This window comes from Micropterus dolomieu, linkage group LG13, assembly GCF_021292245.1.
Source record: "Micropterus dolomieu isolate WLL.071019.BEF.003 ecotype Adirondacks linkage group LG13, ASM2129224v1, whole genome shotgun sequence".
Taxonomy (NCBI): domain Eukaryota; kingdom Metazoa; phylum Chordata; class Actinopteri; order Centrarchiformes; family Centrarchidae; genus Micropterus; species Micropterus dolomieu.
In genome coordinates, this window is record NC_060162.1 from 4,316,984 (window position 1) to 4,344,367 (window position 27,384).

The window sequence follows — 27,384 nt, forward strand, 5'->3', positions numbered from 1 at the left end:
CTGGAAGGCTTGTCAAGGTATAGAGGTAACAACATAACAAAACATAAATAACATAACATCAATCCGAAAAAATTCAGAGAAATCTGCTGCAATCAGCAAGATAACTGCAACTTGAGAGTTATTTCCCAGCAAGCCAACAAACCCAAAAGTATAAATCAGCTTTGAAACTGTAATGGAAATTTCCGACCTCAGTTCAATCCAGAATCAGTGGTTGGAAAGTGTTGTTTATTCACTAGGTACATTCATATCCATTCAAGGAACCATGTTACTCAGTTTCCTTCGACAGACAGAAAAAACTTGCAATGCCCAGGTTTGTTTTCATGTTGACACCATCCTTACATCCATTGTAGCACAGATAAAGTGTTTCCCCACTTTATTATGCCAAATTAAAGTACAAATGTTTAAAACACTTCATGAATACTAGATTTCCATAACATGTTCAGAACAAAACAAGACAAACTAACAAATAAACAGGCAAAAATTATAAACGTTCATGCTCATCCTTGAATTCAGTCCTTCCTAATCAAGACCTAAGTCCAGAAAGAGGTTTTCTGGCATTTGTGTTCTTCATACATTGTTCATTATTTCATTTGTTTGTTGTATTTAGATCTAACAATAAAATGTCAATAAAAAAAATCCAAATGTTTCTATTCAGTTGGTGCAGCATTATACACTCATAGATTAAAACTGTCTCTGACAAACAAACAGAAATCCTTTTAATCCTTAATACTGTCTTTCTCCACATGTGTTATAACACCACTTACATCTCACCTCTCTGGCTTTGGGTATAATTGATATAAACGACACGTTGTTTTTTTTTTTTTTTTTCATGTCTCTTTGTATTTGTATTAATGTAGCACATATTTATTTTCAGCTGATTGGGGTAATATTCTCTTGATAAAACACTTAAAATAAAGGTATTGGTAAACTGCTTTGCATCCTCTGTTCACACCTTTTAATTCAGAGTGGCCTCACATCTGATATAATATTAATATTAAAGTGTATTAAAACGTGTTGGTCTGGTAGGCGATTTACATGCCGAGTGTTTTATTTATGAGATAAGCAGAGAAAACTGAGGCAGAGGAAGAAAGAAGGAAGAGGACAACGAAGAAGAAGAGAAAAAAAAATAAAAATCTTTCTTCGTCACTTCCTACCAAGACCTCGCGAGGTCACGTGACGCTGCATTAGCTCGCTGACTCTGCTATGTTTTGTCGTTTGTGCTAACCTTTAAAAAAATGCTTCATCCCTCGCTTTTATCGGTGTATTGTCGTCGAAGGGCGTCCTGCGGCTGTTCCAAACCCCGTTTTTATCGACGCCGGGGGAGAAGTTTGACTGCGAAAACGCCCGCTGTAGGCCTGCACGTCACGTGACCAGCATGCGGCGGAGCGTTTGATAAAAAAAAAATAAAAAAAGATGGCGTGAGCGCGGCGGAGCGAAGAGGACAACAAACCCGCAGCTAGCGAGCGAGCGCCCCGCGGACCGCGAGCTAAAACGGCGGTTTAGCTGTCAAGGTAAGTTGATTTCAGCGTGGGACGTGTTCGTTTAACAGTAAAGTCTCTGTCGTTAACAACACAGGGTTGTCGTTGATGGTTGATCCTCGACGGAAATGTTTTAAACGGGTTGTTTCGGTTTGAGTATGGTGGTAAGTTACAACGGTAACTGTGCGTTCATGTGGTTGTCGGAATAATCGGAAATAAATGACCTCCCCGCTTGGAAAATTGACGTGAACGCCCCCTGAGGTCAGAACAGCAACTCGGAAAGTGAGAGAATTTAATTTAACAACAAAAATCTTTATTAGCAAAGACAATGAACACGGATAAGAGTTGTCATTAATATAAACAAAACAGACATAAACAGAGGGGGAGTTTTAATACAAAAGCGTTGAACAAAGAGCACAAATTAAGTGTTTTCACAGCTTTCTTATTTTTTAAATCAAATGTTATTGATGCTCTGCTCAGTTTCCTTTACAAAAGACTATAAATAAAGGTTTAGAGTGACTAATACTTTCTGCTTTTTGTTACTGTTATTGTGGAAAGCAATCAGTACATTTTCCAATAAAGACAGAATTCAGAGTCAATGTTGCCAATCATAAATTGATGAAAGAGACAAATCTGTTTCTGCCAGGGTGGGGACGTTGCCAGAATAGGTGTACTAGTGTCTCTGGATACATATTACAGAGTGAGCGATTGGCTACCACGATAACAAGTGTGTATAATTTTAAAAGTAGTTTCCCTTACTTTATTAGCAAGTTCTTGTATGTTTATGGCTGGGCAATTATTATCACAATTAGACAATTTAAGATCATTCGATATCAATAATTATCATCAAGTCATTATTTCTTTCAAGTTTAAAGGCAGACTTTTGCTTCAAAGTTGAAGAAACCAGATGGTTAATTGTGGTTTTAAACTTTTTCTTAATGGTCAGAACAAACACTTGATGCCAAAGACAGTGGATCACTTAACAGATCTGAGGTAGAACATTAAAAAAGTCAACAAATATGCATTAGAACAATTAAGTCTTTTTTTCCAGTCCATTTTCCTCAACAAAATAAGATAAGAGAAGACATATCTTTAGTAATCTCCTGTAGGAAAAATTCAGGTTGACATAGCAGCACAGAGAAATGCAAAATAACAGATACAGTAAAAGCAGAATCGGTAACATTCTGTGCATATATATATATATATATATATATATATATATATATATATATATATATATATATATATATATATATATATATATATATGCACAGAATGTGCTATGCACACTATATACGATAATTATTTACAACCATATGAATGTCAAAAATATAATCTAGAATAGTCTGTCAGTTCGGTGTTGTGGCTTTTTGGAGCTTGATTGCACAAATGAGTCTCCTTAAATATCTTAATAGAAGAATTAAGTGCTAATTCCTACATGATTCAAATGACTTAAATCAGACCTTTATTATACATTTGTTATGTTGTTATTGAGGAAAATAATAACGCAATAATAATATCAGTATTGTTTTATTTCCCAACTGTAGTTTCAGGTAATATACAGCAGCAGTAACAAACTCTAGGACAAAAAAAAGTCCGTTTATAATAGAAAGCTTCAAACTGTTTCAACATACTTTGATGACAATCCAACATATTTTTGTAGAACCGTCCATGTTGTTTACACATTGTGACCTTTTTATATACAGTCTATGATTGTGACTTAAGAACACATGAACACACCGAACGACTTCACAACTCCGAGGAGCACCTGAATGCACCACAGGGCTCCTCGTTGCTAATGTTAGCTAGCGACAGCAATGACAGTGCCGTAAACAACATCACAACAATGCGAGAGGGTAGTTAGCTTTTAGCCCAGCTGCTGTGGATTAGGTCGGGGAACGACACTTCTTGCTGCAGACCCAGGCTAAGGTGGTGTTTTGTAAACTCTGTGTTTTACGTAAAGCTTGCCAAGTTAACCGTCATTTATCAGGAGCGCGTTATTATTAAGTTAAAGCTGCACCAACGTAACAAGCTAGCTAAACGCTGCGTTTTAATGTTAACAGTATGTTCGCTAACGTGGAACTCATAAGGAGATAAAGTTAGAAGAAAACAAGCGACAGTCTGGCAATAAATGCTTAATGGTACTTCGTGTGAGGTGGCTAACTTAAAGCGGGGATAACGTTAAAAGCCACTGACGTTTGTGAGAACAAGCAAGTTTCCGTTGGGACCGTTAATCACATAACGGCTGTGAGATTTATTAATGACTTTTGTTAGGTGTAGCAGTGCTTTGCTTAAGTCTAATTAGCCTCTGTTAGTTTGTAGATCTGAGTGTTCACTTGTCTTGTCACTGACACGATTGTGGAAGTGTCTTTTAAGTTCAGCACGTTAGCTTTCGGTTAGTGAGCAAGCTAGCAAAAGCTAAGCTGTGTCACCCTGGTCTCTACAAGGCCAGTTTAGCCGGCGTGCGTGTGTGCCAGACAGGAGGGTTAGCAGGTGCAAATTAGCTGTGTTGAACACTGAATGTATGCGTTTTATCCTATTATATATTGTAGTTTCTGTTTTGTATTAATTGTTATTAGCAAGCTGTGCTAACGAGGAGTCAGGGGGAGATACGTTGAGGCACAGATGGACCAGGAAGTTGAACATACCAAAGTAGGGCATTACAAACACGTGTCTTGTTTTGGGTCACTTTGGAAGTCTCATCCCTGACCTGCCGTGTTAGATGTTGCTGTAAGAAATGGCTTACTGTTATTCTCCTATCATTAGTGTTGAATGAATTTTGGCTTCTCCAGTCAGCGTTACATATTACTGTGTCATTTGGTAACCTTTTATTTCGGCGTGTTCTGTAGGAGGAGATGCGGCGAGGTGAACATTTTTAAATACGTTAATTTCTTACCAGTTTAGATTGAATGTTTTCACATGTGTGTTAAAGTTGTACAACAGAAGTTTTGGGATTTTCTTAATTACTGAATTATAAAAATGTGCTACTGGTGTGTTGTTTTTTTTATATTTGAAAACTGGACTTTGACATTGCAGTCAGTGTTTTCTCCCACACGTGTGTAACGTTAATGCATGTGGGATCTATTATCCCCTCTGTGAGTTTTGCTTCATGCATTCTTGTGGACACTTTAATGTGTTAGTTTTCCTTCTGTAAGCATGCCTCTGTTGCACCTTTCAGTTTGAGTCAAGTTTTTGTTTGTTTTTTACGTGACTTTTTTACATTAAAAATCTCTAACGCTTGATTGTCATGTCTTTAGATTTTCAATTTACTATCCCATATGATGATCTAAAGCTGGATATCTTCACATTTGAGAGACTGGAATCTGCAGATTTGTGACGTAAAACGCAAACGTTTAATTTGATGCAGATTTTATTTTCTGTTATCAACTAATCCGATTATTGTTTCATCTTTTAACATCACTGTTTTATCATTGTTTTTATTTGTGAACAAATGTTATCAGCACTGTATATGAAAGATGTTAACAGGACGTACATATTTGTCTTGCAGATGGATCCTGGACAGGATTTACTTCTCGCTGCCCTGAGTGAGAGTGGCATTTGCCCAAATGATATTGGTCTATTTGATTTTGATTCTCAGGATGTTGCACAGCCCTCTACAACACAGCAAGTAAGATGATCTTGAGTTTGTGTTTTTATGGAGTAGAAGTGATTATTAATGTATTCATAACTGTATGTTAATGTTCTGATTTCTGGTCCTCTTCCAGTCTATCTCCATCAGTGCCCTGGATGCTGGTGTGGGGGCAGAATCAGTGGACCTTGTTCGAACTGAGCCGCCAGCTCCAGTCCCAGTAGTCACTATCAGGGTGAGATTACAGAACTTAAAGGGCTCTTAATTAATTATTAAAGACACAATGTGATGTTGCAGCTGATGTTTTGTGGTATGTATTAAAATCTGCTTTGTCTCCAACAGCACAAACCTCAGCCATCAACCACCACGTTTGTCTTAAATCAGCTGAATCAGTTGCCGTCACTAGGAGCTGCTGTGACCAAACAATCAGTCACAAACAATATCAAACACACCATAACTGTCACCAAGGTGGTCCATGTTGCTAAGTCTGCCCTGCGAGGTTCTTCAACCCCTTCCTCCACCAGTAATCCTCCATCAGCATCCACAGTAGTGCCTTCTAACAGAGATCAGGTACGTGTGAACAAAATGGAAAAATACATTTTTGCACAGAACATTTACATTTACTCATTTAGCTGATTCTTTTATCCAAAGGGACTTACAGTTGCTATATACACTAACTGGCCACTTTATTAGGTATACCTTGCTACAGGGTGCGAACTATGGGGGAGCCAGGGAGAGCTTAGCTCCCCTTGAAAAGACATCCGCTCCCCTAAAAGCATGATTTGTGATATTTTGGGTTCTCTAAAATATTGACAGCATGCTTTATTGACATTAATTTCTATATTTTTCTATCATAATGGAGTCATGCGTAAAACCAGGAGCGTCAGACTTCATCCAGCCAGAGAGAACGATCACCGACCGTCCGCAGCGGGCTCCGCGATCTCCTGGCCCTGTACGCTCCACCACATCACTCCCTCTCTGTACGGGTTGTGTCGCTAGTACGACCGGCGCGCTGTGAGCGGTTTGTGATCGTTCCCTCTGGCTGGATGAATCCATGCACTACTGCAGCTGGGGGCTCTCCGCAGTATCACGCAACTTTCTAATTCTACCCTCTCACGGAGAAAAGGTCGCAAACACAGCCGCAGCTGTTGTGTGAAGCTTAGTGAAATGGCTACATATGATAATAATTATTAATAATAAGAAAAACATGCCTGATCAGTCACCGCCTGCCTGTCTCCACACAAGCATGGCACATTATCAGCACAAGTATTTCTCCATCACCTTCATGTTAAAAGTAATTTCTGCCCCGCTGCAGTCATGGGAACGTAACGCTACACCGTGTGTCATCTAACGTTTGGCCGTTTCATGTTTTCTGTCTATATAACGTTTATTAACACATATGAGCGAGAAAACGGCTGTCTGTGAATCCTTTCAGTTTGTTTTCTCTGACCCACACTGATGCAGAAATACATTTGATTATCATAGTGAATTACTCAATATTGAAATAAATCCATGTCAAACATTTAAGGTTTTAAGTAAAGTAGCGTAATGTCTGTTATCATTATTATCACAACACATCAGTGAAGAGGAAATTTGATTCATTTTAAGATGCTGCTATTGTCATTATTCTAATGTGCTTCATCAGGATGATTGAATAAAATATTGATTTATTGATTAGACATATTTTTGATATTTATTTTGGATAAATTGGGTTGTTAGGGTTAGGCAATAGGCAATTTCTTTCTTCATAATACACAAAATTAGTATTTAGATTAATCGACTTGAAAAATAATCGTTATGTACAGCTGTAAACGAGTTACTTGAGTTACTGTTGCCGTCATCTCGAACCAGTCTGCCCATTCTTCTCTGACCTCCGACATCAACAAGGCATTTTCGATCACACAACTGCGGCTCGCAGGATATTTTTCTCTTTTTTAGATCATTCTCTGTAAACCCTAGAGATGTTTGTGCGTGAAAATCCCAGTATATCATCAATTTCTGAAATACTCAGACCAGCCCGTGTGACACCAACAACCATGCCACGTTCAAAGTCACTTAAATCCCCTTTCTTTCCCATTCTAATGCTCTGTTTGAACTTCGGCAAGTTGTCTTGACCACGTCTACATACCTAAATGCATTGAGTTGCTGCCCTGTGATCGGCTGATTAGTTATTTGTGTTAACGAGCAACTGAACAGGTGCACCTAATAATAAAGTGGCCGGTGAGTGTATGTCAGAGGTCGCGCACCTCTGGAGCAAGTAGGGGTTAAGTTTCTTGCTCAGGGACACAGTAGGGTCTTTCGCAACAAAGGCATGTGTATTATCCACTGTTCCATCATCACCCTGGAGAACGGCACAGATAAAAGCATTTATTTTTGCTGATCATATATTTTCTTTTTTCTAGCAGATTCAGTTGAAAGACCTCCTTAGAACCAGTAATGTGAAGAGCACCGGTCTAAAGCCCAACAGCCTGATGGAGCTCATGAGGCTCAAGCCTCCACCTGACATTGCAACACCAGTGGCAACTGCAGCAGCGACAGGTAATGTTTTGTTATTTAATGTTATTTAAATGGGAAATTATCCATTAGGGCAGTATCATTTTGATTAATACTTTCCAACAGCCACGATTATTTTTTTTATCAATTCCATTTTAAAAGTCTTTAAGTTATAAGTTATTTAAAAAGGTTATAAGAACCATAGTTTTCATGTGAGATATGGGGAACCAAAATAATGAGCTAAGAGCTGTAGAGTTTGAGGGTTTAGCACTCCAAAGGTCAGAGAATTGCATAACAGGTTCAGATAATAGCGGAGAGCATTTAAGACTTTGCCGTTCTTGTTTAGCAATATCAGTTCCTCTGTTTAACCCTCGGCAAATGGGCAAAACATTTTTACTACAAAATAGAGTAAATTATGGCTCGTGTGTATAATCAGCATACAAATTCACGTGTGTCTGCCTGCGTGACAACTCTTGACTAATTGAAAAAAACGTAATGATCGTGTACCTCTCCCATTCACATTTCATTACACTGAAATAATAATAATAAAGGTCCTCTCACTTTCTTCTGCCTTTATTTTCAGCAAACTCAACATGTGTAAATATCTGTAAGAACATAAAAAGATTCAACAACTAAGACTTTAACTAAATGAAGTTTCACAGACATGTGAAAGAAATAGGAAAATGTGTCCCTCGACAAAGGGAGGTCAAAAGTAACAGTCAGGATCTGGTGTGGCTTCCAGTTGCATAAAATACTGCAGTGCATCTCCTCCTCATTAACTGCACCAGATCTGCTGTCTTCCACAGCATTAGTCCGACTATCACCGCTTGGGTGTCAATACGTCAGTCGAGCGCTTTTTGCCAGTCCTGTCTGGTCCAGTGCAGGTGGGTTTGTGCCCATAGGTTGCCAGTGATGTCTGTTATGGACCTGCCTTACAACAGGCCTACAAGCCTTCAGTCCAGCCTCTCTGCCTGCTGTGGACAGTCTAAGCACTGATGCAGGGATTGTGCACTCCTGGTGTAACTGGGGCAGTTGTTGTTGCCATCCTGTCCCTGTCCCGCAGTGGTGATGTTCTGATGTACCAATCCTGTGCAGGTGTTGTTACACATGATCTGCCACTGCAAGGACGATCAGCTGTCTTTCCTGTCTCCCTGTCTTACTCGTCTCACAGTACAGACATTGCAATTTATTGCCCTGGCCACATTTGCAGTCCTCGTGCCTCCTTGCAGCATGTCTGAGGCATGTTCACACAGATGAGCAGGGACCCTGGGCATCTTTTTTTTTTTTGTGTGTGTTTTTCATAGTCAGTAGAGACGTCTCTTTAGTGCTCTAAGTTTTTATAACTGTCCTTACTTGGTTGTACACTGTTGTGCAGGTTAACTGATTGTTGTTGGTTCCTTGGACAAGCATAAAAACATTGTTTACAACCTTACAATAAATATCTGTAAAGTTATTTGGATGTTTACAGAATTATCTTTGAAAAACAGTGTCTTCAAAAAGGGAGTTTTTTTGAGACTTTAAGGACAATTTCAGGTTTATGATTATCTGAATTTTTATATATATAATATATATGCTCGCTCAAGGGCTGCAAGCAACGGTTATTTTCATGACGTCTGACTATTTTATCAATTAATTGTTTGGTCATAAAAAAAATTTAAAAGGCTGTCGCAACTCCAAAGTAACGTCTTCACATTGTTTTTGTCCAGTCAACTGTCTGTGACCCAAAGAGTTTGAGTTACATATAACATTAGACAAAGAAAAGCATACAATTCTCAAACCTTTGACGCTTGAACAAGCTCTAAAATCCACTGTGACATTTCCTGAATTATGATCTGGTCAAATGACCAACCTGACATTTGACACTCCCCTCAAAATTGTGAAATGAACAATTTTGTCATTGCTTAAGAAAGTTTGAAATGTTAAACTAACATCTCGGGTCTGTCTTGGTGTTTCAGGGGAAGCGAACAATGGAATCAAGAAGGAGGTTTTGGGTAAAGACGCTGCCAGGATCTGGATTAATGACAACATTAAAATGCAAAACTTCTCGCATTCTCTGGTGAGTATTATAATATTGATTTTAGGTATATGCTGCCAGATGTGTTGGTATTTTAAAGGCACAGTTGGCTTGTATTTGAACTGGGTGTCTCATTTTGCCAATCTCTGTCTAAAGAAACTGCCGGGGATGAAGGAGGAGGAGGAGCCTGAGGAGGAAGAGGAAGACGAGTTGGGTCACGCAGAGACTTATGCAGAGTACATGCCAATGAAATGTAAGTGTGACTGTTGTATTGGTTTGCAATCACATTATTATAGTGCAGAATCATTTTGTTGTTAAGTGGAGATGTGGCTTCATGAGAGAAAGTCAGAATAACTCTTAACTCGTATATGTGACGGTAAGGTGTAGCCATACGTGTATAGTAGGCCTCCACTTATTCCATCCTACAATGGGAACACAAGTGAGAAGCAGTGTTATGTTCAGGCCTAATGAGACCGGACTTGGTGATAACAGCAGCGCAATGTATCACCCGTGATCGATTAGCACTCAATCAAATCAAAATAAATTAAGCCTGCTATTGTTTATTGCTTGATCCACTGATTGGTCAGTTTGCCATTGCAGTAAAGATTGGCCTGCGGCATCCTGATCCTGTGGTGGAGACCAGTTCCCTGTCCAGCGTTAACCCTCCAGATGTGTGGTACAGAGTTTCCATCCCAGAAGAGGTCATTGATCGTGGCTGCCTGTCTGCTCTGCAGCTTGAAGCCATCACGTATGCAGCTCAGGTAAGCACTGTTCATATTTTTAAAAACTATGCAGGAAACCACATTAATTGTGATGAAAACGAGAATAAAACAAAAAGTAGCCTTTGAAAATGAAAACTGACAAAATGTCTAAGATGTCACTAAAACTAAAATACATTTTTCTCAAATGAGCAAGTCTAAATTAATATTAACACTGCAGGAGAAGCACTTAACATGTGTCCTTTTAATTTGGTTTTTGTGTGTCCACTTTGTGACACTCAGCTTGCTTTAAAGGCAAAATTGTGGAGTTTTATTTGTGCATTTCTTGCACCACAGCAACATGAGACATTCCTCCCTAACGGTGATCGAGCTGCCTATTTGATTGGTGATGGAGCTGGTGTGGGGAAAGGCCGGACCATTGCAGGAATCATCTATGAGAATTACCTTTTAGGCAGGAAACGATCACTTTGGTAAATAACTAAAATCCCTTACATTAGATTTTACACAAGGAATTACAAACTACTGTAGAAGCGATTTCACGCCAACATAAACGTTATTTATATTCTCTCGTGTTCAGGTTCAGTGTCTCCAATGACTTGAAGTATGACGCTGAAAGGGATTTAAGGGACATCGGAGCCAAAAACATCCAGGTTCACTCACTGAACAAGGTAAGACTCTTTGATGACACATAGATGAAAATAAGTATGATGTGTTTATTAGCTGTAAAATGCCCAAGTGTGATTCAATTACATTTTTATATTTTCAGTTCAAATATGGCAAAATCTCCTCAAAACACAACGGGAGTGTGAAGAAAGGTGTGATATTCGCCACCTACTCTTCCTTGATAGGAGAGAGCCAGTCAGGAGGGAAGTACAAGACCAGATTTCAGCAGCTTCTCCACTGGTGCGGGGAGGACTTTGACGGAGTCGTATCCTTTCAAGGGGCAGGTAGTAGAATAGAAAATTTCATAACGTGTTTATAGTGACGAAAGTGATCACGGTTATCAGTCTAATAATTTGTAAAATTGTTCAAATGTTCATATACACATACTGAATCCATTTCACCAAGTTTTATATTGAAAGCCACAAATAGAATGATCAGTGCCGTGCACTTTTTGTTTGCAGATGTTTTAAAAGTAGATGACTTCGTGCACAAATTTAATAAATACAAATGGGTCTTTTAAGGCCCATTTATACTCCTGCGTAGGGGCTACATACGTAGCCATGCATTTATACTTGTGCGTAGGTGTGTCCGTCATTCTGCAGTTACACTCCCAAACACTAGTCGGCAGTAGCACTACAGCGTCCACTGTGTTGACTTTTGCCGGCCGAGCAGGCTAACTTCCGGTTTAGCCCACCGCTAACGTAAATGCGGGTAAAATTGTAAACGTGCGGCTGGTGTAGCCTTTTCAAATGTTACTGACCGAATGGATCACATTCTGATATCAATAGTGATAAAATATATTGATTCATGAATGAGCGCAACTATAAGCCTAAATACCAAGGAGTCTTGTGCAGGAGTCAACAGCATCTCTCCAGTTGCAACACTTTTACAACCAGTTTGACAACCGCTGGATTTTGAATGAACCAAATATGTTGGTTGGTGACTAAACTACAAAACGTGTTGGCGAGTAGAGATTGCAGACATATGACGTGTATATACAGTATAGCAACAGAACACAAGTGCTTCAGTTTACAAGCTGTTAGCAAGTTAGACCGACAAATCATGACATTTTTCCCCATTCCAAAGCCCCTATGTCATTCTCTGTAAAGCAGTGGTCACGAAGACGACTTCAAAGTGTTGCCCCCTTTCGCAGCGATTTTCTTCAATCAAATTTCCCTCAGCAGTCTTAAAAAAATCAAAATACGACCACATTTCAGTCTTAAACTTCTGACAACTAGGCTGAAAAATCTCCAGAGGGCTGCCTACGCTGTGTTTTTAAGTGACCCAAAACAAACCCCTGTTGTGGCTGCGTCTGTGGGACTGCTGCTTATAAAGCGTGGAAATCAAACAGTGTTTTAATCATATTAAAAACTTGAAATTGTAATACTAACAGTCAGATTTTTACTGTCACAAATCTGTCCCATCCCTAGAATAGATGTTCTTGGGAAATCATTACTACTTTGTTATATTTTCATGTGTGTAGAACAGCATTACTATTATTGCCCTTTTAGACCATATTCTTCTTAGAAATGTGATGCCTTTCCTTGACAAAATGTCTTTAGATTGTCTATGATGAGTGTCACAAAGCCAAAAACGTGTGTCCGATCGGATCATCCAAACCGACAAAAACTGGGCTCGCAGTGTTGGAACTGCAGAACAAACTCCCCAAGGCTCGTGTTGTATATGCAAGTGCTACAGGTTAGTAATCAAATGGAATTTGCTTATTGAACTGAACTTTGCTTATTGAGCAGTCGAAACTCAGGAGAAGGTGGTGAACACTGTAAATTCTGAAAATGTAATTTTTACATCTAGGCGCCTCTGAACCGCGAAATATGGCCTATATGAATCGACTGGGCATCTGGGGGCACAAAACACCCTTCAGAGAGTTTGGCAACTTTATCCAAGCTGTTGAGCGCAGGTAAGTTTCTGTCTTTGCAGGTGACCGCAAAGTTTTACAAAGGAAAAACAAATGTCCATAGGCTGGACAGGTGTTACGTGTATTTTTATATATTTCCCCCTGAATTTCAGAGGTGTTGGTGCCATGGAGATAGTAGCAATGGACATGAAACTAAGGGGGATGTACATTGCAAGGCAATTGAGTTTCACAGGTGTGACGTTTAAGATTGAGGAGGTTCCCCTGTCTCAGAAATACATCAACATGTACAACAAATCAGTCAGGCTGGTAAGCACATAGAAATAAGTGTATTGCATGCATTTGAAGCGCATTGCTGTACTGATTTTATTTGTTCCTGCAGTTAATAGATGTAATTCTTCTGTGTCTCGCAGTGGGTGAGTGCACGTGAGAAGTTCCAGCAGGCTGCAAACCTGATGGATGCAGAGCAGCGCATGAAGAAGTCCATGTGGGGCCAATTCTGGTCTGCACACCAGAGGTTCTTCAAATACCTCTGCATTGCCTCCAAAGTCCGCAGAGTGGTCCAGCTGGCCAGAGAGGAGGTCCAGAACGGAAAGGTGAGACTACTGTTGAAATGTAATCGTACTTAGGTCTGCACAGTTATTGAGGTAAGATTACGACTTCGATTCATACCTCTGTGCAATCTTATTTTTAAAGTTTTAACGAAGAGTGGAGACAAACACAATGAAGTTTTTCAAGGTCTTGCGTAGAGGAAGCTTTTAAAAAGACTGCAGAGGCTACGACTTATTAGCCAAAGATTCTCATCTGTGCTTTCCTGAGACTGTTCATGTTGTGCCATCTGCCATAACATTATACACACACATAAAACTTCGTGTTAATGTCATAACATCAGTATTTTATATGGTCATCATCCCAAAAAAGACATACATAAAGCACATTAAAATAATGATAATAGTAGCGTATTTTAAAATGTGTCCAATGGGTCTTATGATAATAACAGACCCTATTTGTCAGACAGCTGATCAGAAAAATACTAGACCTTATGTACAAAAAGGAAGCCGTGACACAGATTAATTTAAACACCATACGTCAGCCCTTTCACTGAACTGAAAGTATTTTTACTAAATTTCTTGACTTCAGTAATACGGAGTAACCTAGTCACTGGCAGATGTTTCTGCATCAATGTGGGGCAAATAAAAACACTGAAATGACTGTAACAGCAGTCTGTAAATCATTTCAGTTATTTTCTCACTCAGATGTGGACGTTAAAATAAGCAGAAAATATATGTTAGATGACAAATGGTGTGACGTTACCGTAACGACAGCGGTGCAGACACTACTTTTAAAATGGGGGCGATAGACAAAGATTTATGTAATCAATGACGTCGATTGACTACTCATAAATTGCTCAGTGGCATCCTTGGTGTCTAACATACTGAGATTTCCTCTGCAGTGTGTGGTGATCGGTCTTCAGTCTACTGGTGAAGCAAGAACACTCGAGGCTTTGGAGGAAGGAGGAGGGGAGCTCAATGACTTTGTGTCAACTGCAAAGTACGGACTTACTTAAAGATGATTTCTCTCACAAACTTTAAACTGGATAATGTTTGGATGTCACTGTAATAAAATGTTTTTGTTGTAGAGGTGTGCTGCAGTCCCTGATTGAGAAGCACTTTCCAGCTCCTGACAGACAGAAGCTTTATAGCCTGCTAGGTATCGATCTCTCTGCTAAGAAGACCCCCTCTCCCATTGAAACTGCAGCACAGCCGGAACAGAAGGGCAAGAAAAGAAAAGGTAATAAAACATTTTAAGCTGTAACTGATTAAAACTAAACCTGACCCTCCACAAAATACATTGAGTCTTGATTATTTGCTCATCTGTCCAGGTTCAGAGATCAAAAAGCAACAGAAGAAGAAGCCTCGCAAGCACGGTGGTTTGTCGGGTACCAGCTCGGATGAGAGCCAGTCAGAGGAGTCGGACAAAGAGTCTGGTAAAGACAGCGACGACAGCTTCAAATCTGCCAGCTCTGGGGATGAAGACGACGATTTCAACCCATTCAGAGACGAGTCTGATGACGATGAGGAAGATGGTGAGACATGAGCAGAGGTTGAATTAAGACAGTTTACATCCAATTCGGTTCTTCGCAGCTGTCCTTAATGCCTTTCTTTGCCTTTAGATCCGTGGCTCATCAGAAAGGAACCAAAGAAAGGGAAAGAGAAGAAGAAGAAAAAGAGAAGGAGGAGTATTGATCCCGACTCCATTCAAAGTGCCTTGTTAGCCTCTGGGCTGGGCTCCACCAGGCCTGCTTTCACTGCCCCTGTTAACTCCCCCAGCACACCTGCCACAGGTAAACACGATAGCACATGGCAAAGCAGATTTCACCCAGATTTAGCCTTTTTGAGGGTTAACAAATGTTTGTTTTTACTTGTTTCTTAGTCAAGGCAGAGAGTCAGGACACCTGCATAACAAGTGAGGACGCAGTGGAACATGCCCAGAAAATGAAGAGAGATCTGCTGGAAAAACTTGAGGAGCTAGCAGAGGATCTACCTCCCAACACTCTGGACGAGCTAATAGATGAACTGGGAGGACCCGACAATGTAGCTGAGGTATAAACATATAGGTATAACATAGGTATAAAGTTTTTCAGGGATGTGATTTTATTTATTTTTCCCGGAATTCTGGATTTTCCGACCTGAAAATCTGAGCCTCGTAAATCATGCAGATCTGTAATTAAAAAGGGGGGGGTGGGTACAGGAGCTGGCCCGAGAGAAATGGAGAGGCTTTGAGGGCATCTACAGGCTGACGTGTGTAAAGTTTTATTCCTTGCCAGGTATTTACAAGGATGTTTGTTTGCGTTCACACCTGCGCAGTGTGTACCACAGTCGCTCTCGTCAGTGGTAACGTCTTGGGCAGTAATACTGTAACGGATTACTATTTCCGAAACAGTTATATTATTACAGTTACTAATCCAAGTAACGCTGTGCTACTGAAAGCACCATCCCTGACTTGAATGCGTGACCGTGCTGCAGCTCAGCGGCACAGGACCATATGTTGTTAAAGTCAGCTGGATTAGCACACGCAGGTAGCAGGGATTGTGAGAGCTGGAGGGGAGTTAAAAGGTGCAGCTCCCCGACACCCAGTTAACTCATGACTGTGAGGTTACAACTCACGGCCGAAAAAGGAGAACTAACGCATGTGTGCACATCTTCAGCTGAGCACTGCGGCTTATTTTGGCTTACCTTCAACTAAACAATCAATCATGATTTCAATTAAATGCTAAAGTTGCTGTTACTGTTAGCTTGTCTGTGGTCCGCTGGCAGAACACCGGCTGCTTTCTGATAAGGTGCCGTCGTGCTGTTGCCAAGGCGTTTCGTTTTACGGTGGACAGACGTTAACGTTACAGAGTTGTAGTTTTCTTTAGCTTGAAATAATCCCATTTCTTCTTTTGCCCCTTGCTGTTTTCTCTCTTCCTCCTCTTTGCAAACAGGGCCATCATAATCACGTTGTGTTCACAGCAGAAGCGCGATGTGCAACAGTAATAAATGTCCCTGCGAAACACTGTGCTGTAAAATTATATGGATTGAAGCATCGATGAAGCATCGATGCAAAGAATGTGTCGAAACATTTTATTAATCGATTTAATCGATGAATCGTTTCAGCCCTAGTGTGAACGTGCCAAGTTGCATGGAATCTGATCTTTTCCAGGTCAGATTTGGGCCACTTTCATATGTCTCCCAAATCCGATACAGATCGGATCTTTTTAAATGCGACCTGAGTCTGGACACTCGGGTCGGAATTGATGCGACGTCACTCTACAGCAGCTGTTGTCACAGCTCTGCTGAAGATCGAGCCGCAGTGAACGAAAAAGCTCCACAAAAGCAATTATTAAACATGTGGCTCTCCGCCTCGCTATCATCCGCTTACAAATTGCCTTTCTTCCACCTGAAATCCACCGGACCGCGAGCTCTCTTCTGACTTCTGTGCATGCTACATGTCCGTGCAGACACGGTGGAGAGAGAGGGATGGAGTGAGTTTTGGGGTAAATGTGTTGCACAGTGCCAGAAACCGTAATGAAACCAACAGAACGTTGTGAACTCTTGTCATAATTTGCGAGAAATGTGACCCATGAGAGGACAATGAAAAATGTGAATCTCCCGTGAGCTAACAGGAGCTAACATCTGTTGCTCCTTGTTTACTTCTGTAGCCTGCAACAGCGTGCTGTGTGTGAGGTTGTGTTATTCCTCTGCACATGCGTGTCACTTTCAGGCCGCGGTCAGTTCACACTGGAGTCTGATATGGGCTGCATTTAAACAACAATGTGTGGGGGGGGGGGGGGGGGGGGGGGGGTGAATTGGAATTGAGCATTCAGGTCTACAGTCTCAATATAGCCTAAATGTACCTTGAAATTACATATCTATAGTTATTTATACTTATTTACCATTGTTTTAATTAACTTCTACTGCTAACAGAACACCACTGTTGAATTTCAGCGTTATGTAACGTAATGAGTTGTCATGAACTTAAGCAGCTCATCTGTCACCTGCTCTGCTCCACTTGGTGTGTACTCGATCTCTCTCACACACACAGACACCCCCCCACCTCCTTGTGAGTTTTGTGGTAATGCAAATATTATAATTTTCTATAAAGTATTGTTTAGAAAGTTTAATAAATGTATATTGCTTCCAAGTCCGTGCGTAATCGTGTTTAATAACCGTGATCTTAATATTGACCAAACAATTTGTGATTATGATTTTTGCCATAATCAAGCAGTCCTTGTAGTCAGTATTTGGTTTGTATCTTGACTCACTGACTCTACTGTTTCTTCAACTGTGCTTCAGATGACTGGACGCAAAGGTCGTGTGGTCAGTAACGACGATGGCAGCATCACCTATGAATCTCGCTCTGAGCTCGACGTCCCGGTGGAAATCCTCAATCTTACGGAGAAGCAGAGGTTCATGGATGGAGAGAAGGTAAACGCAGAGTTATTGTGGAAACGGGGACAATGGGTTTTACCAAACATGAAACTCAGAATTTATTAGTGGTTTGATGCTGTAATAAGTGAATCAGGACTTCAGGCCCCATGCCGTAAGATGCTTTCACACCTGTTTTGGGCCACACTATTTACTACTTAAATATAAATGTAATTATTATATGTATAGCACTTTTAACAGGATATGTAAAATAGGCATCTTATTAAAAAAACATTACAGGCGGATTAGTTACTGTGGTCACTATGTTCACTAACTTTTTAATGCGAAACTGCCAAAATGCATAGAGTAGGCCACAAGCTTAACGCATCTGATTTGGCTCCTTTTCATTTTCTGATGAATCAGGGGAAATCTTGATGTATACGAGCAGAAATATATACGGCACTTGTATCACATAGAGGTCCCTTTACGTAGAGAGACCTTTTCCACCAGACTCCAATGACAGAAACATTTTAACATTTTTATTTTGTGTTTAGTTTGTGACTTTGTGTGACCCTGTTTTAAACCCCAAAGTCACACTGTAACACAAACTAACCTGACGTGGCACAATTGCCAGCAAGGATTACATTGCAGCCCTGTCTCGCTGCTGACGTCTGTCACACTCACTCAATTCCTGAGCAGTTTCAGTAAATGTTGTTACAAACAGTCATATGCCGTTTTTCCGTTACCGGCTCCACTCGACTCGGTTTGGCTGTGCTTCGTTTTCCATTGCAGATAGTACCCCTCAATGTAGCTGGTCGTCATAGCAACGCCACACACAACTGCCACAACGTAAAGTTCAATGCGACACACACACCAGCGACCCACACAGCTTTCTCTTGATTTAAGTTAAAACGTTTCAACATTACTCAGAATGTAAAGACAGATGAGCGGTATGAAAACCTTCCAGCTGTGTTTTCCTCTGCCGTTGTTGCTGCAGCGGTCTGTGTGACGGCGCGAGCAGAGGGCTCTGTGAGCGGGCGGCTGGCCGGCCTTGCGAGCTCCTCCTGCCGCAGGCTTCCCCACGCAGCCGCTTACGGAGCTCCTCAAGTCCAAAAACTTTCAAGCACAATTTTGTTACGCTATCACTTTTCGGAAAACTGTCAATATTTGAAATCTACACCGCTGATTTCTCACCTCAAAACTTCTCAGAAGTGGCTTTAGTGATGAAATAACATGAAAATTGTAAAATATAAAACGTTCTGTTGCTGGTCTCTGTCAGGCGCGCGATGACGCAGTAAATAGTGACGATTCTCTGACCAATCAGCAGTCTGCTGTGTTTTCACGTCACATTTTAGTATCGCCTCAGCTCGCTTGGAACCTCGACGGAGGTGATACGAAAAAAAAGTACAAGTACAACATTTCCACAATGGAAAACCAAAAAGAGTCGAGATGGTACCGTGCAGTGGAAAAGGGGCTATAGACACAAAACCTTGTGGAAAACAGGATCCAGGTTAAAAAATACTGAAGTTAAAAATTGTTGAATAGCCAAGAGAGTGATTTGAATTTGCTTGTGGTTGAGTTAAACTTTGGACAGACTTTAATAAATATTACAAACAACATCTAACGCCTCTTTTGTGTGTAAAAAAAAAAAAAAAAAAAAGTAATGTTAATGGTGTTTCTTTTCAACCAGAACATTGCCATCATCTCAGAAGCTGCCAGCTCAGGTATATCCCTGCAGGCCGACCGTCGAGTGAAGAACCAGCGGCGGAGAGTCCACATGACACTAGAGCTGCCGTGGAGTGCAGATAGAGCAATACAGCAGTTCGGTCAGTAGATTTCAACCAAAGGGTTATCTCTATTTTAAATATCTACTAAACTGATCCTCCTGTACCTGACAGAGTTGTTGTTGTTTGTTTGGACACAGGGAGAACTCACAGGTCAAACCAGGTCACAGCTCCAGAATATGTCTTCCTCATATCTGAGCTTGCAGGAGAGCAGAGATTTGCATCTATTGTTGCCAAAAGACTAGAAAGCCTGGTAAGGACTTATTGAATTTGTCAAAAGACACGTAAAGGAAGTTTAAACATTTGTATGAAATATTAACTGTCTGCGATAAATCTTTGCAACAGGGTGCTCTCACTCATGGAGACAGAAGAGCAACAGAAACTCGAGATCTCAGCAGGTTTAATTTTGACAACAAAGTAAGCACATCAAACATTTGTTTCAGAAGCTTGTATCGTTGTCTTTATTTGCAAGCGACTCACTCGCATTCTATCTTTGCTGCAGTACGGCAGAAACGCCCTGGAGATTGTGATGAGGTCGATCGTAAAGCTCGACTCTCCGTTAGTGTCTCCACCCTCTGACTTTAAAGGAGATTTCTTCAAAGGTACGACTGGTGTGCTGTTCCAAAAATGGCAGGGAATTTATTTCCCTTTCATTCCAACATCCACACACACTAATTTTGTTTTTCGTACAACTTGTTTACAACATAGATGCACGCCTTATTGATTTCTATTTTTTATTTTTTTTCTCCAATCAATTGTTCTCATCTGTGACTGAAAAAATAACAGTGTTTTTCTTTTGTAGAAATTCAAAGTGGATTAATAGGTGTCGGCCTCATAAATGTGGAGGACAGATCTGGCGCAATGTTGCTGGATAAAGGTGATTTTAAATCGTTTAAAGAAATTACTTTGCGACTATTCTCTAAATGTTAAATGTCATGTGCGCCACGTGTACAGTTTTGTGGACATTTTCACATAAATGTAATGCACATATTTTGTTTCTGCTACAGACTATAACAACATCGGGAAGTTCCTGAACCGCATTTTGGGCATGGAGGTCCAACAGCAAAATGCCTTGTTCCAGTACTTTTCTGACACATTGGGGGCAGTTATTCAGGAAGCCAAGAAGAATGGCAGATATGATATGGGCATTCTTGGTAAGATCATCTCATTATTCAGCATCTTTGCGCATGCAAAACTAGGGCAGAAGGTGTTTCTTTTTTTATTATCTTAAATTATTCAAAGCACTTTCTTCTATGAGAAAATCAGTTGAGTCTTTTAGTCGTCTGTCTGCCCTGGAGGTTGGATTTCAGTACTTCCATTGCATCTGAAAGGCATCAAATATTACAGATATTTTCCTCCCTGCCCTTTATTAGATCTGGGCTCAGGTGATGAGAAGGTGAAAAAGGTCGACTGCAGGAAATTCCTAACACCAGGCTATACCACGTCAGGACATGTGGAACTCTACACCGTATGTTCATGTCTACTTACACACCATTTTGACTGCCCTCCCCTCTTAAAGATATGTTGCTCGCAGTAACGTTACCTGACTTTGTGTCTGTGTGTCCCATTTCACAGGTGAGTGTGGAGAGGGGCATGTCCTGGGAGGAAGCCACGCATGCTTGGGCAGAACAGAACGGACCAGATGATGGTTTCTATGTACAGGTACGGGAAGGTTATAAGTTAGCTCTGCAACCTTTGAACTCGCTAAGATTACCTTTTTTCTTTTATTATGAATAGGATTAAGATTTTATTGCAAGCTTTGACAGTAGAAAAATTAGCATTAGGGTGGTTGTTATTGATTGTACAACAATATATCATCCTGCTACATACAGGAAGCCATTAATGATTACTGAGATACAAAATCTCATGTACTGCAGACCAAAGTCCAGTAGGACTTCTTGTCCAGCAACAATAACAAACACATCTGCTAGAATTGAGCGATTTCATAACTTGCCAAAGAATGCTTTGTGCAATACAGCAAATTAATAAATTATTAATGGAAGCTACTTATCTAGGATATTGTTAAACCATCTCAACAAACTAAATGTGCAATTTAGAGAAATGTTGTTCGAAAAACAACAAAACTCCAGATTCCTCGAGTATTCATAGACACTCATGCATGCATATCTGAGACTTGATGATTATTTTTGTGTTGCTGCTCAATAATGTGGTCAATGTAACTTTAAACTCCAGTAAATGAGTGTTTCACTTCCATTAAGTTGGGAGGACATGCAAGGGGCATCTTTTACAATGGTCAAAATTGGTGCAGCAGTAACAGAGATCTTGATTTGTAGTCTCTAGTATAGATAAAAAAAAAACATCTTTCAACTCAATGGCGTGTTTCAATAGACTCTTTCAGGGATCCTGAAATAAAACTGTATTCCTCAAGCCCAAGTTGGAATTATTTCCTTAGACTTGACAAAGCTCCTCCGAGCAACATGTCTCTACACAACAGTTTTCACAGGCCTGTGCATGAAAAATAAACAGATCTTAATATGTAAACTCAGTCGAGTGGCTCTTCTTCAAGAACAATTGTATGTATTTTGTTTTCAGGTGAGGAACAACAGGAAAACAGCCATACTGGTCAGAGAGGTGAACACCAAGAAGAGGCTCTTCCTGGTGTACAGGCCAAACACCGGCAGACAGCTCAAACTGGAGACGTACACAGACATCAAGAAGAAGTTTAAAAAGGTTGCACAACGTTCTTTTATTAAAATTACAGTGAGAAGAACACTTGATGCCTCACGTGGTGGCTCATGATTTGTTTTTTTGTCTTGTTAGGTCTTGTCAGAAGACGCCAAGCAGCACTGGATGGACCAGTACATGTCGTCAGCAAAAATCTGCTCTCATGCGTATTGGTATGTGCATGTTCTTACCGTATACAAATCTTATGAAAACAGCATAACCAAGAATTTATGGAACAGTTTAGCCTGATATCTGTTCTTCCTCTGAGCCATAGAGCTCCATTGTTGTCCAGAAACTCTTACGAACCCATCAGTGAGCCTCACTGCTGCACTGGGTGACAGTTTCCTTCATCACCATGAACACACACTGTAGTTTATTCTGACTCAATCCCACATACACCGTCCAGCTGCCCCAAATACTCACTACAGCACCGCATGTGGATTCATCCGCCGCTGAAAATAGTCCCCAACAAATGCTCTATTTAATGTTTGCTATAAACTACAGTGAGCAGCTGTTTTACATTTATTTTAGCCTTTTTTTAAATGGAACAACATATTCGTGACCTGTTCTTATTTGTTTAAATATGTACGTCTTCAGTACGATTTAATTGGTCTTTTGATTTATTAGATTGAACACCAAAAGCGCTATTTGTTCCTATTTTCGGCAGATTAATTTCGGTGGCTGGACATTCGCTGCATCCTTAGTAAATGGTTGTAAATCTTGTGTGTTTTTCTGCCCACAGGCGGGGGAACTGTAAGAAAGCGTCGGTGGGTCTACAGTGTGAAGTTGGTCTTCGGTGCAGGACGTACTACGTCCTGTGTGGCTCGGTGCTCAGTGTGTGGAACGAGGTGGAGGTAGTGCTCACTCCGGTCAGTGGAACCAATGTGAAGGTGCAGATTGTCCGGCTCAGAACAGAAGACGGACAGAGGATAGTTGGTAAGTTGGAAGACTGCTACCTGAAAAGAGTAGTTTGATATTTTGGGAAATATGCTTTCTTACCGAGAATTAGAGGAGAAGATCAATATTATGTCTAATCCTAAACGTCCCCATCATCCCATCTTTCCATATCCAAGGCAACATGTTCAAGCAAACTACTACTACTCCTAATTTGGCAAAGGAAAACAAAACCAGGTGACGTGCTTTACGTCTAATAGACGCGCTTAGTGATTAGTGAGTTTCCTCCCGTAGTCCAGGCAGTAAGCAGCACACTGTCATTCTGGTCCGATTGGGCCTCTTCCGCTGGTGAGTTTGGTTTGAAACACTGCCATAAATTCATCCTGAGCTGGCGGGCATGCGTGCAAAGCAGGGCCGGGCATGCTTCAGGCGCAGATCAGTACAATACACTAACCTTATAACGTGTTTTTCTGCCGGCCTGACAGTTTTACCTGCCACTGCCAACAATTTACACGCATTTGGTGGGTGCTAATTTCAGACCCTGGAGATGAATGGTGTTGATCTTCTCCTCTAACACTCGCAAGAAAGTGAAAAATGATATTCCCAAAACCCGTTCCTCTTAACATGTGCTATAAACAATCCTTTTATTTCTTTCACAGGACTGATCATTCCAGCGACCTGCGTGTCAGCATTAATTAACAAGCTGTCAACATCGGACCAGTGCCAGCAGCTCGCCGTGCAGGAGCAGCAGAAACGGCAGCAGCTCCACCCTCAAAGTTTCAGTCACGCGCCCAACACATAGTCTGGGGTGGACCGCTCACCTTCAAGGGCGTTAATCTCACCTACTCCTCTCGAGTTCACGTTCCCGTCTAAAGGGATCTGACTCACCATCAGTCTGCACTGCACGCTCCAGGGCCGCTGTGATGATTCTCAGATGTAAAGCAGTGGTTGTACAGAGAAAAGATTTCAGGGTTTATCTTTCTTTTTTTTTTTTTTTTCTTTTTCTTTTTTTAATCTCCAGAGACTCGTGTTCACCTAGAGAGATTTGAAGGGTGAAGTTTTGTAGTTTTGTCCTCTGACATTCAGAGTGAAAAGATATGTGATATATTGATTAAGACGGAGTTGAAACCCAGAGGGCATGTCGGCCTGTGGCTGTTGAGTTATCCTCTCCTTACCACCATGCTTTAAGATGTTTAGGACTACCTGGTATGAAGCAAAGACTTTTCTCGGTTCAGACCAAAGGTGGATGAGACAAAGACCCCACTATGTGTCTGAAAGTCTGAGAACTACCCTGATTCATTAAGAAATGGGAATGTAATGCAAAACTACAATCCCATATTCATTCTCAGATATTATTCAGCACTAATATAGAGACAGAATCACTTCTTTGAAGTAGAAAACAGATGCGGAACATTATTCCAGTTCACTACAGGAACGCTGATCTGTGCTAATTTTATTTCTAGTCGTCCCATTCGCTCAGCAGACAAAAAGCCCAAAATGTCGTCATTGTCTGAACCCACAGACCAGTTTGTTTTATCTTTGTTTTGCACACAGATCTCACATTAATCAAAGTTCCTTGATTTTGTTTTATTTCAAATTTAACTTTCACATTAAAGCATAAATTCACAATTGTTAAAAAGTCCGTCTTAGAACAACAGTCAGGTGACCATATGAACGTTGGTTTTTCTTTCTTGTAATCATTCCTCCTGGTAATACTGGTTAAGACTTCGCTTCTTAACACGCTTTCAATAGAAGTGACTGGGGACAAATTCCAGTCTCTTTTTCTTTTGTGTGTGCGCAAAAATGTTTATCTGAAGCTACTATGAGCCTTCAGGAGTCCAAGTTAGTCAAATCAAGTTAGTAGTTTTTGTACAAGATTCCCTGAACTGTGTTTCCGTGTTTAGCTACACTGGAGGGACTGTAGCAAAAATGCGGACTTGAACGTTTCCTTTAACAGCGAGGAATTTGTCAAATGTGCCTTTTTGTGTCAGTACAAATAGCTACTGCACTCAGGCACCTTCACAAAGCACTAACAAGACTGTCGGGAGTTTGACTAGTGGAAGATTTTGTTATTTATATAGAGTGCACGAGAGTAAAAGTGTTTCCCAAAGAATATATTTAAAGTTATCAACAAACCACGCTCAGCAGTGTTAATTACAAACACATCTAATTAGTTAATGCTCCCTATTTAGCATTTATAAGCAATATTAAGTTGTTACATAGTTTAAAACACACCCTAATGTAGTTATGAGCAGACATAAGGACATTCTCAACAATTATAACTTCTTCTATGAAGACATGGTATTTTACTATATTGTCATTCATCTGTTTATACAGCAGCTTCACGGTACGAGCGCCAACAGGAGGAGCTATAGTTCACAAATATAATATTAGACACTTATATCTGCTTACAATTACTTTATTAAATGTTATACTGCTTGTACATGCTAAATGGGGGCACTTAAAGTGTAAGTGGTGTTTTAGTTTAGTAGTTAATTTTCCCAGTCGATGAAAATATGTTGTGTTGCAGGTTAAAACCACCTCTGGTTGAGTAAAATGAAACCTGTCAACAATAGTAAAGAAAAGCAGATGAGGAGCTCTGAGAAATGTGAAATGCATGTCTGTCGCTTTTTGGTTTTCACACAGGTCTCAGTGCTGTCTTCAGCACAGCGCTCTGCTCAGTTCAAAATGTTCATGTCTTTTTATTTTTTTTTTATTCTTTTTTTTTTTTTAAGGTGTCCTGCTCAGGCGTTTAACTCGTAGAAAGACCCTCTTTGGAAAAACAAAACAAGGTAGATCTGTAGTGTTTTTCAAAGTATCTTGAAATGCATGGCCATAACTCAAATGTTCCTTCTGTACATCTACTCAGCGATCATTCTCTGTGGCTGGCTGTTTATTTACAGCTCACGTCTTCACAGTACACGTTTCAAACGCTTCTCTCTAATTCCTCTGCTTTCTTGAGCCGAGTTGTAATTAAAATGGATGATTGCTTCTGTGGAATAGTGTACCTCTTCTGTTGAGCAAAGCCTCCTCAGTCCTGTACTGCATTATACTCTATCTGCACTGGAAAGGACAGACCAAAGTCTGCTCTAATATCTGATTATTAAAGATGGGATGTGTTCCACAGTGAGCTCGGACACATCTTTAACCTGTGGATTAGCTGCTGTTATTAAAATGTGTATTCTCTTCTGTTCTGGATTGATGCATTTTAAAAACAAGTGAAAGAAGAAGTCTTTGCATCATACCAATGTACATTTTGTACACTTGTAAAAGGATAAAAAAAAACAGACTCTTCATGCTGCACATCTCAACTGTCGGACAGAACTGGGAGAGGCCTCGCTGAGAAAGTCTGCTCTCTGATTCACATCTTTTTAACTTGAATGTGTGCACCATTATATAAGCCAACAGCTCCACGTTTTTATTTTGTCTTTTTGAGATGTGCACACAGGCTGCTGACTTGGTAACGTTATTTTTGAATCCCGTAAAGTGTCAAGCGGATCGGCTCCTCTGAAGTTAAAACACTTGAAGGACTTCATTTCACCTTTTATCATCGCACGAGTTGCACTACTGATAAGAGTTGTACAAAAATTCAATGTGACCTGTACATGAATGAGTGCAATGCTCAATAAAGCTTGGTATACTTCTACCACGTAGTACTTTTAATTGTATCCTACCACCAAACACATTTTTATCACTGCTACTTGTATGTATCACTGAGGCCTTTTATTTTGGGCTTGTTGTGAAATTGGTACTATTTCTATTTTATTTTTTAGGTTTTGAGGCCCTTTTGTCACAATATTTCCAAAGCTAGAGGTCAGCGATGTTTCTGAATGAGTCGCTGAACATTTAGGATTTTTAGGGTTCTCCAGGAGTGGAGAAAGAAATGAAAGCTGTTTTTAAACTACTTTATTATCAGTTAGCTGGTTTAGTCCAGTCCACCACCTAATAATGTCGGATATAACATAGTTTATATAGTAACAGATATTATATAGTATTAGTTTACATTGTTACACTGGTGTTTTTTAAAACATTTTTACTTCCATTTTCAGAAAGAACAGATTTATTAATGCACAAGTATGTCAGTAAAATAATATATAACATTATGATATGTTAGTGGGAGTCAATCCTTGGACCTTCAGATGAAAATGGTTAAAACAAAATAAAAACAATGGTGATTAAAAACAAACGTGAAATCCAACAGAGGAAAAAAGACCATAAGCCTAACTGACAGTCAAAAGTTCCTCCGCTGAAGTATAATTAAGATTATAGATGGGATTTTGAGGCC

The 27,384-nt window shown here is 40.2% G+C and overlaps 1 protein-coding gene across 3 annotated transcripts; it reads left to right on the plus strand.

The window, feature by feature from the left end:
* The first annotated feature begins 1,185 nt into the window (after window positions 1–1,185).
* Window positions 1,186–26,745, plus strand: sbno1 (strawberry notch homolog 1 (Drosophila)). 3 transcript variants are annotated; one of them, XM_046066699.1, is made up of 33 exons: window positions 1,186–1,511; window positions 4,987–5,106; window positions 5,204–5,302; window positions 5,410–5,637; window positions 7,470–7,605; window positions 9,516–9,616; window positions 9,731–9,827; window positions 10,175–10,335; window positions 10,630–10,763; window positions 10,871–10,961; window positions 11,060–11,221; window positions 12,519–12,654; window positions 12,769–12,874; window positions 12,985–13,138; window positions 13,243–13,425; window positions 14,283–14,380; window positions 14,469–14,620; window positions 14,712–14,915; window positions 15,003–15,173; window positions 15,263–15,432; window positions 17,665–17,796; window positions 19,427–19,562; window positions 19,661–19,773; window positions 19,866–19,937; window positions 20,023–20,122; window positions 20,323–20,397; window positions 20,528–20,674; window positions 20,894–20,988; window positions 21,096–21,182; window positions 22,074–22,211; window positions 22,302–22,378; window positions 22,948–23,141; window positions 23,759–26,745. In XM_046066699.1, the coding sequence occupies exons 2-33, from the start codon at window positions 4,987–4,989 to the stop codon at window positions 23,899–23,901; spliced, it is 4,212 nt and encodes a 1,403-aa protein (XP_045922655.1). In that variant the 5' UTR covers window positions 1,186–1,511; the 3' UTR covers window positions 23,902–26,745. The 3 variants fall into 3 exon arrangements, with proteins under 3 accessions (XP_045922655.1, XP_045922657.1, XP_045922654.1); XM_046066701.1 differs by lacking the exon at window positions 1,186–1,511 and adding an exon at window positions 3,240–3,407 and having other exon boundaries at window positions 7,473–7,605; XM_046066698.1 differs by lacking the exon at window positions 1,186–1,511 and adding an exon at window positions 3,241–3,407.
* The last annotated feature ends 639 nt before the right edge of the window (window positions 26,746–27,384 follow it).

What these genes read in the sequence shown, in the direction of transcription:
- sbno1 (XM_046066699.1), top strand. Translation starts at nt 4,987, where the DNA reads ATGGATCCTGGACAGGATTTACTTCTCGCTGCCCTGAGTGAGAGTGGC. An exon ending in TCCCAGTAGTCACTATCAGG is followed by an intron (nt 5,303 to 5,409) that starts GTGAGATTACAG and finishes TGTCTCCAACAG; the next exon opens with CACAAACCTCAGCCATCAAC. An exon ending in CCATCACGTATGCAGCTCAG is followed by an intron (nt 10,336 to 10,629) that starts GTAAGCACTGTT and finishes CTTGCACCACAG; the next exon opens with CAACATGAGACATTCCTCCC.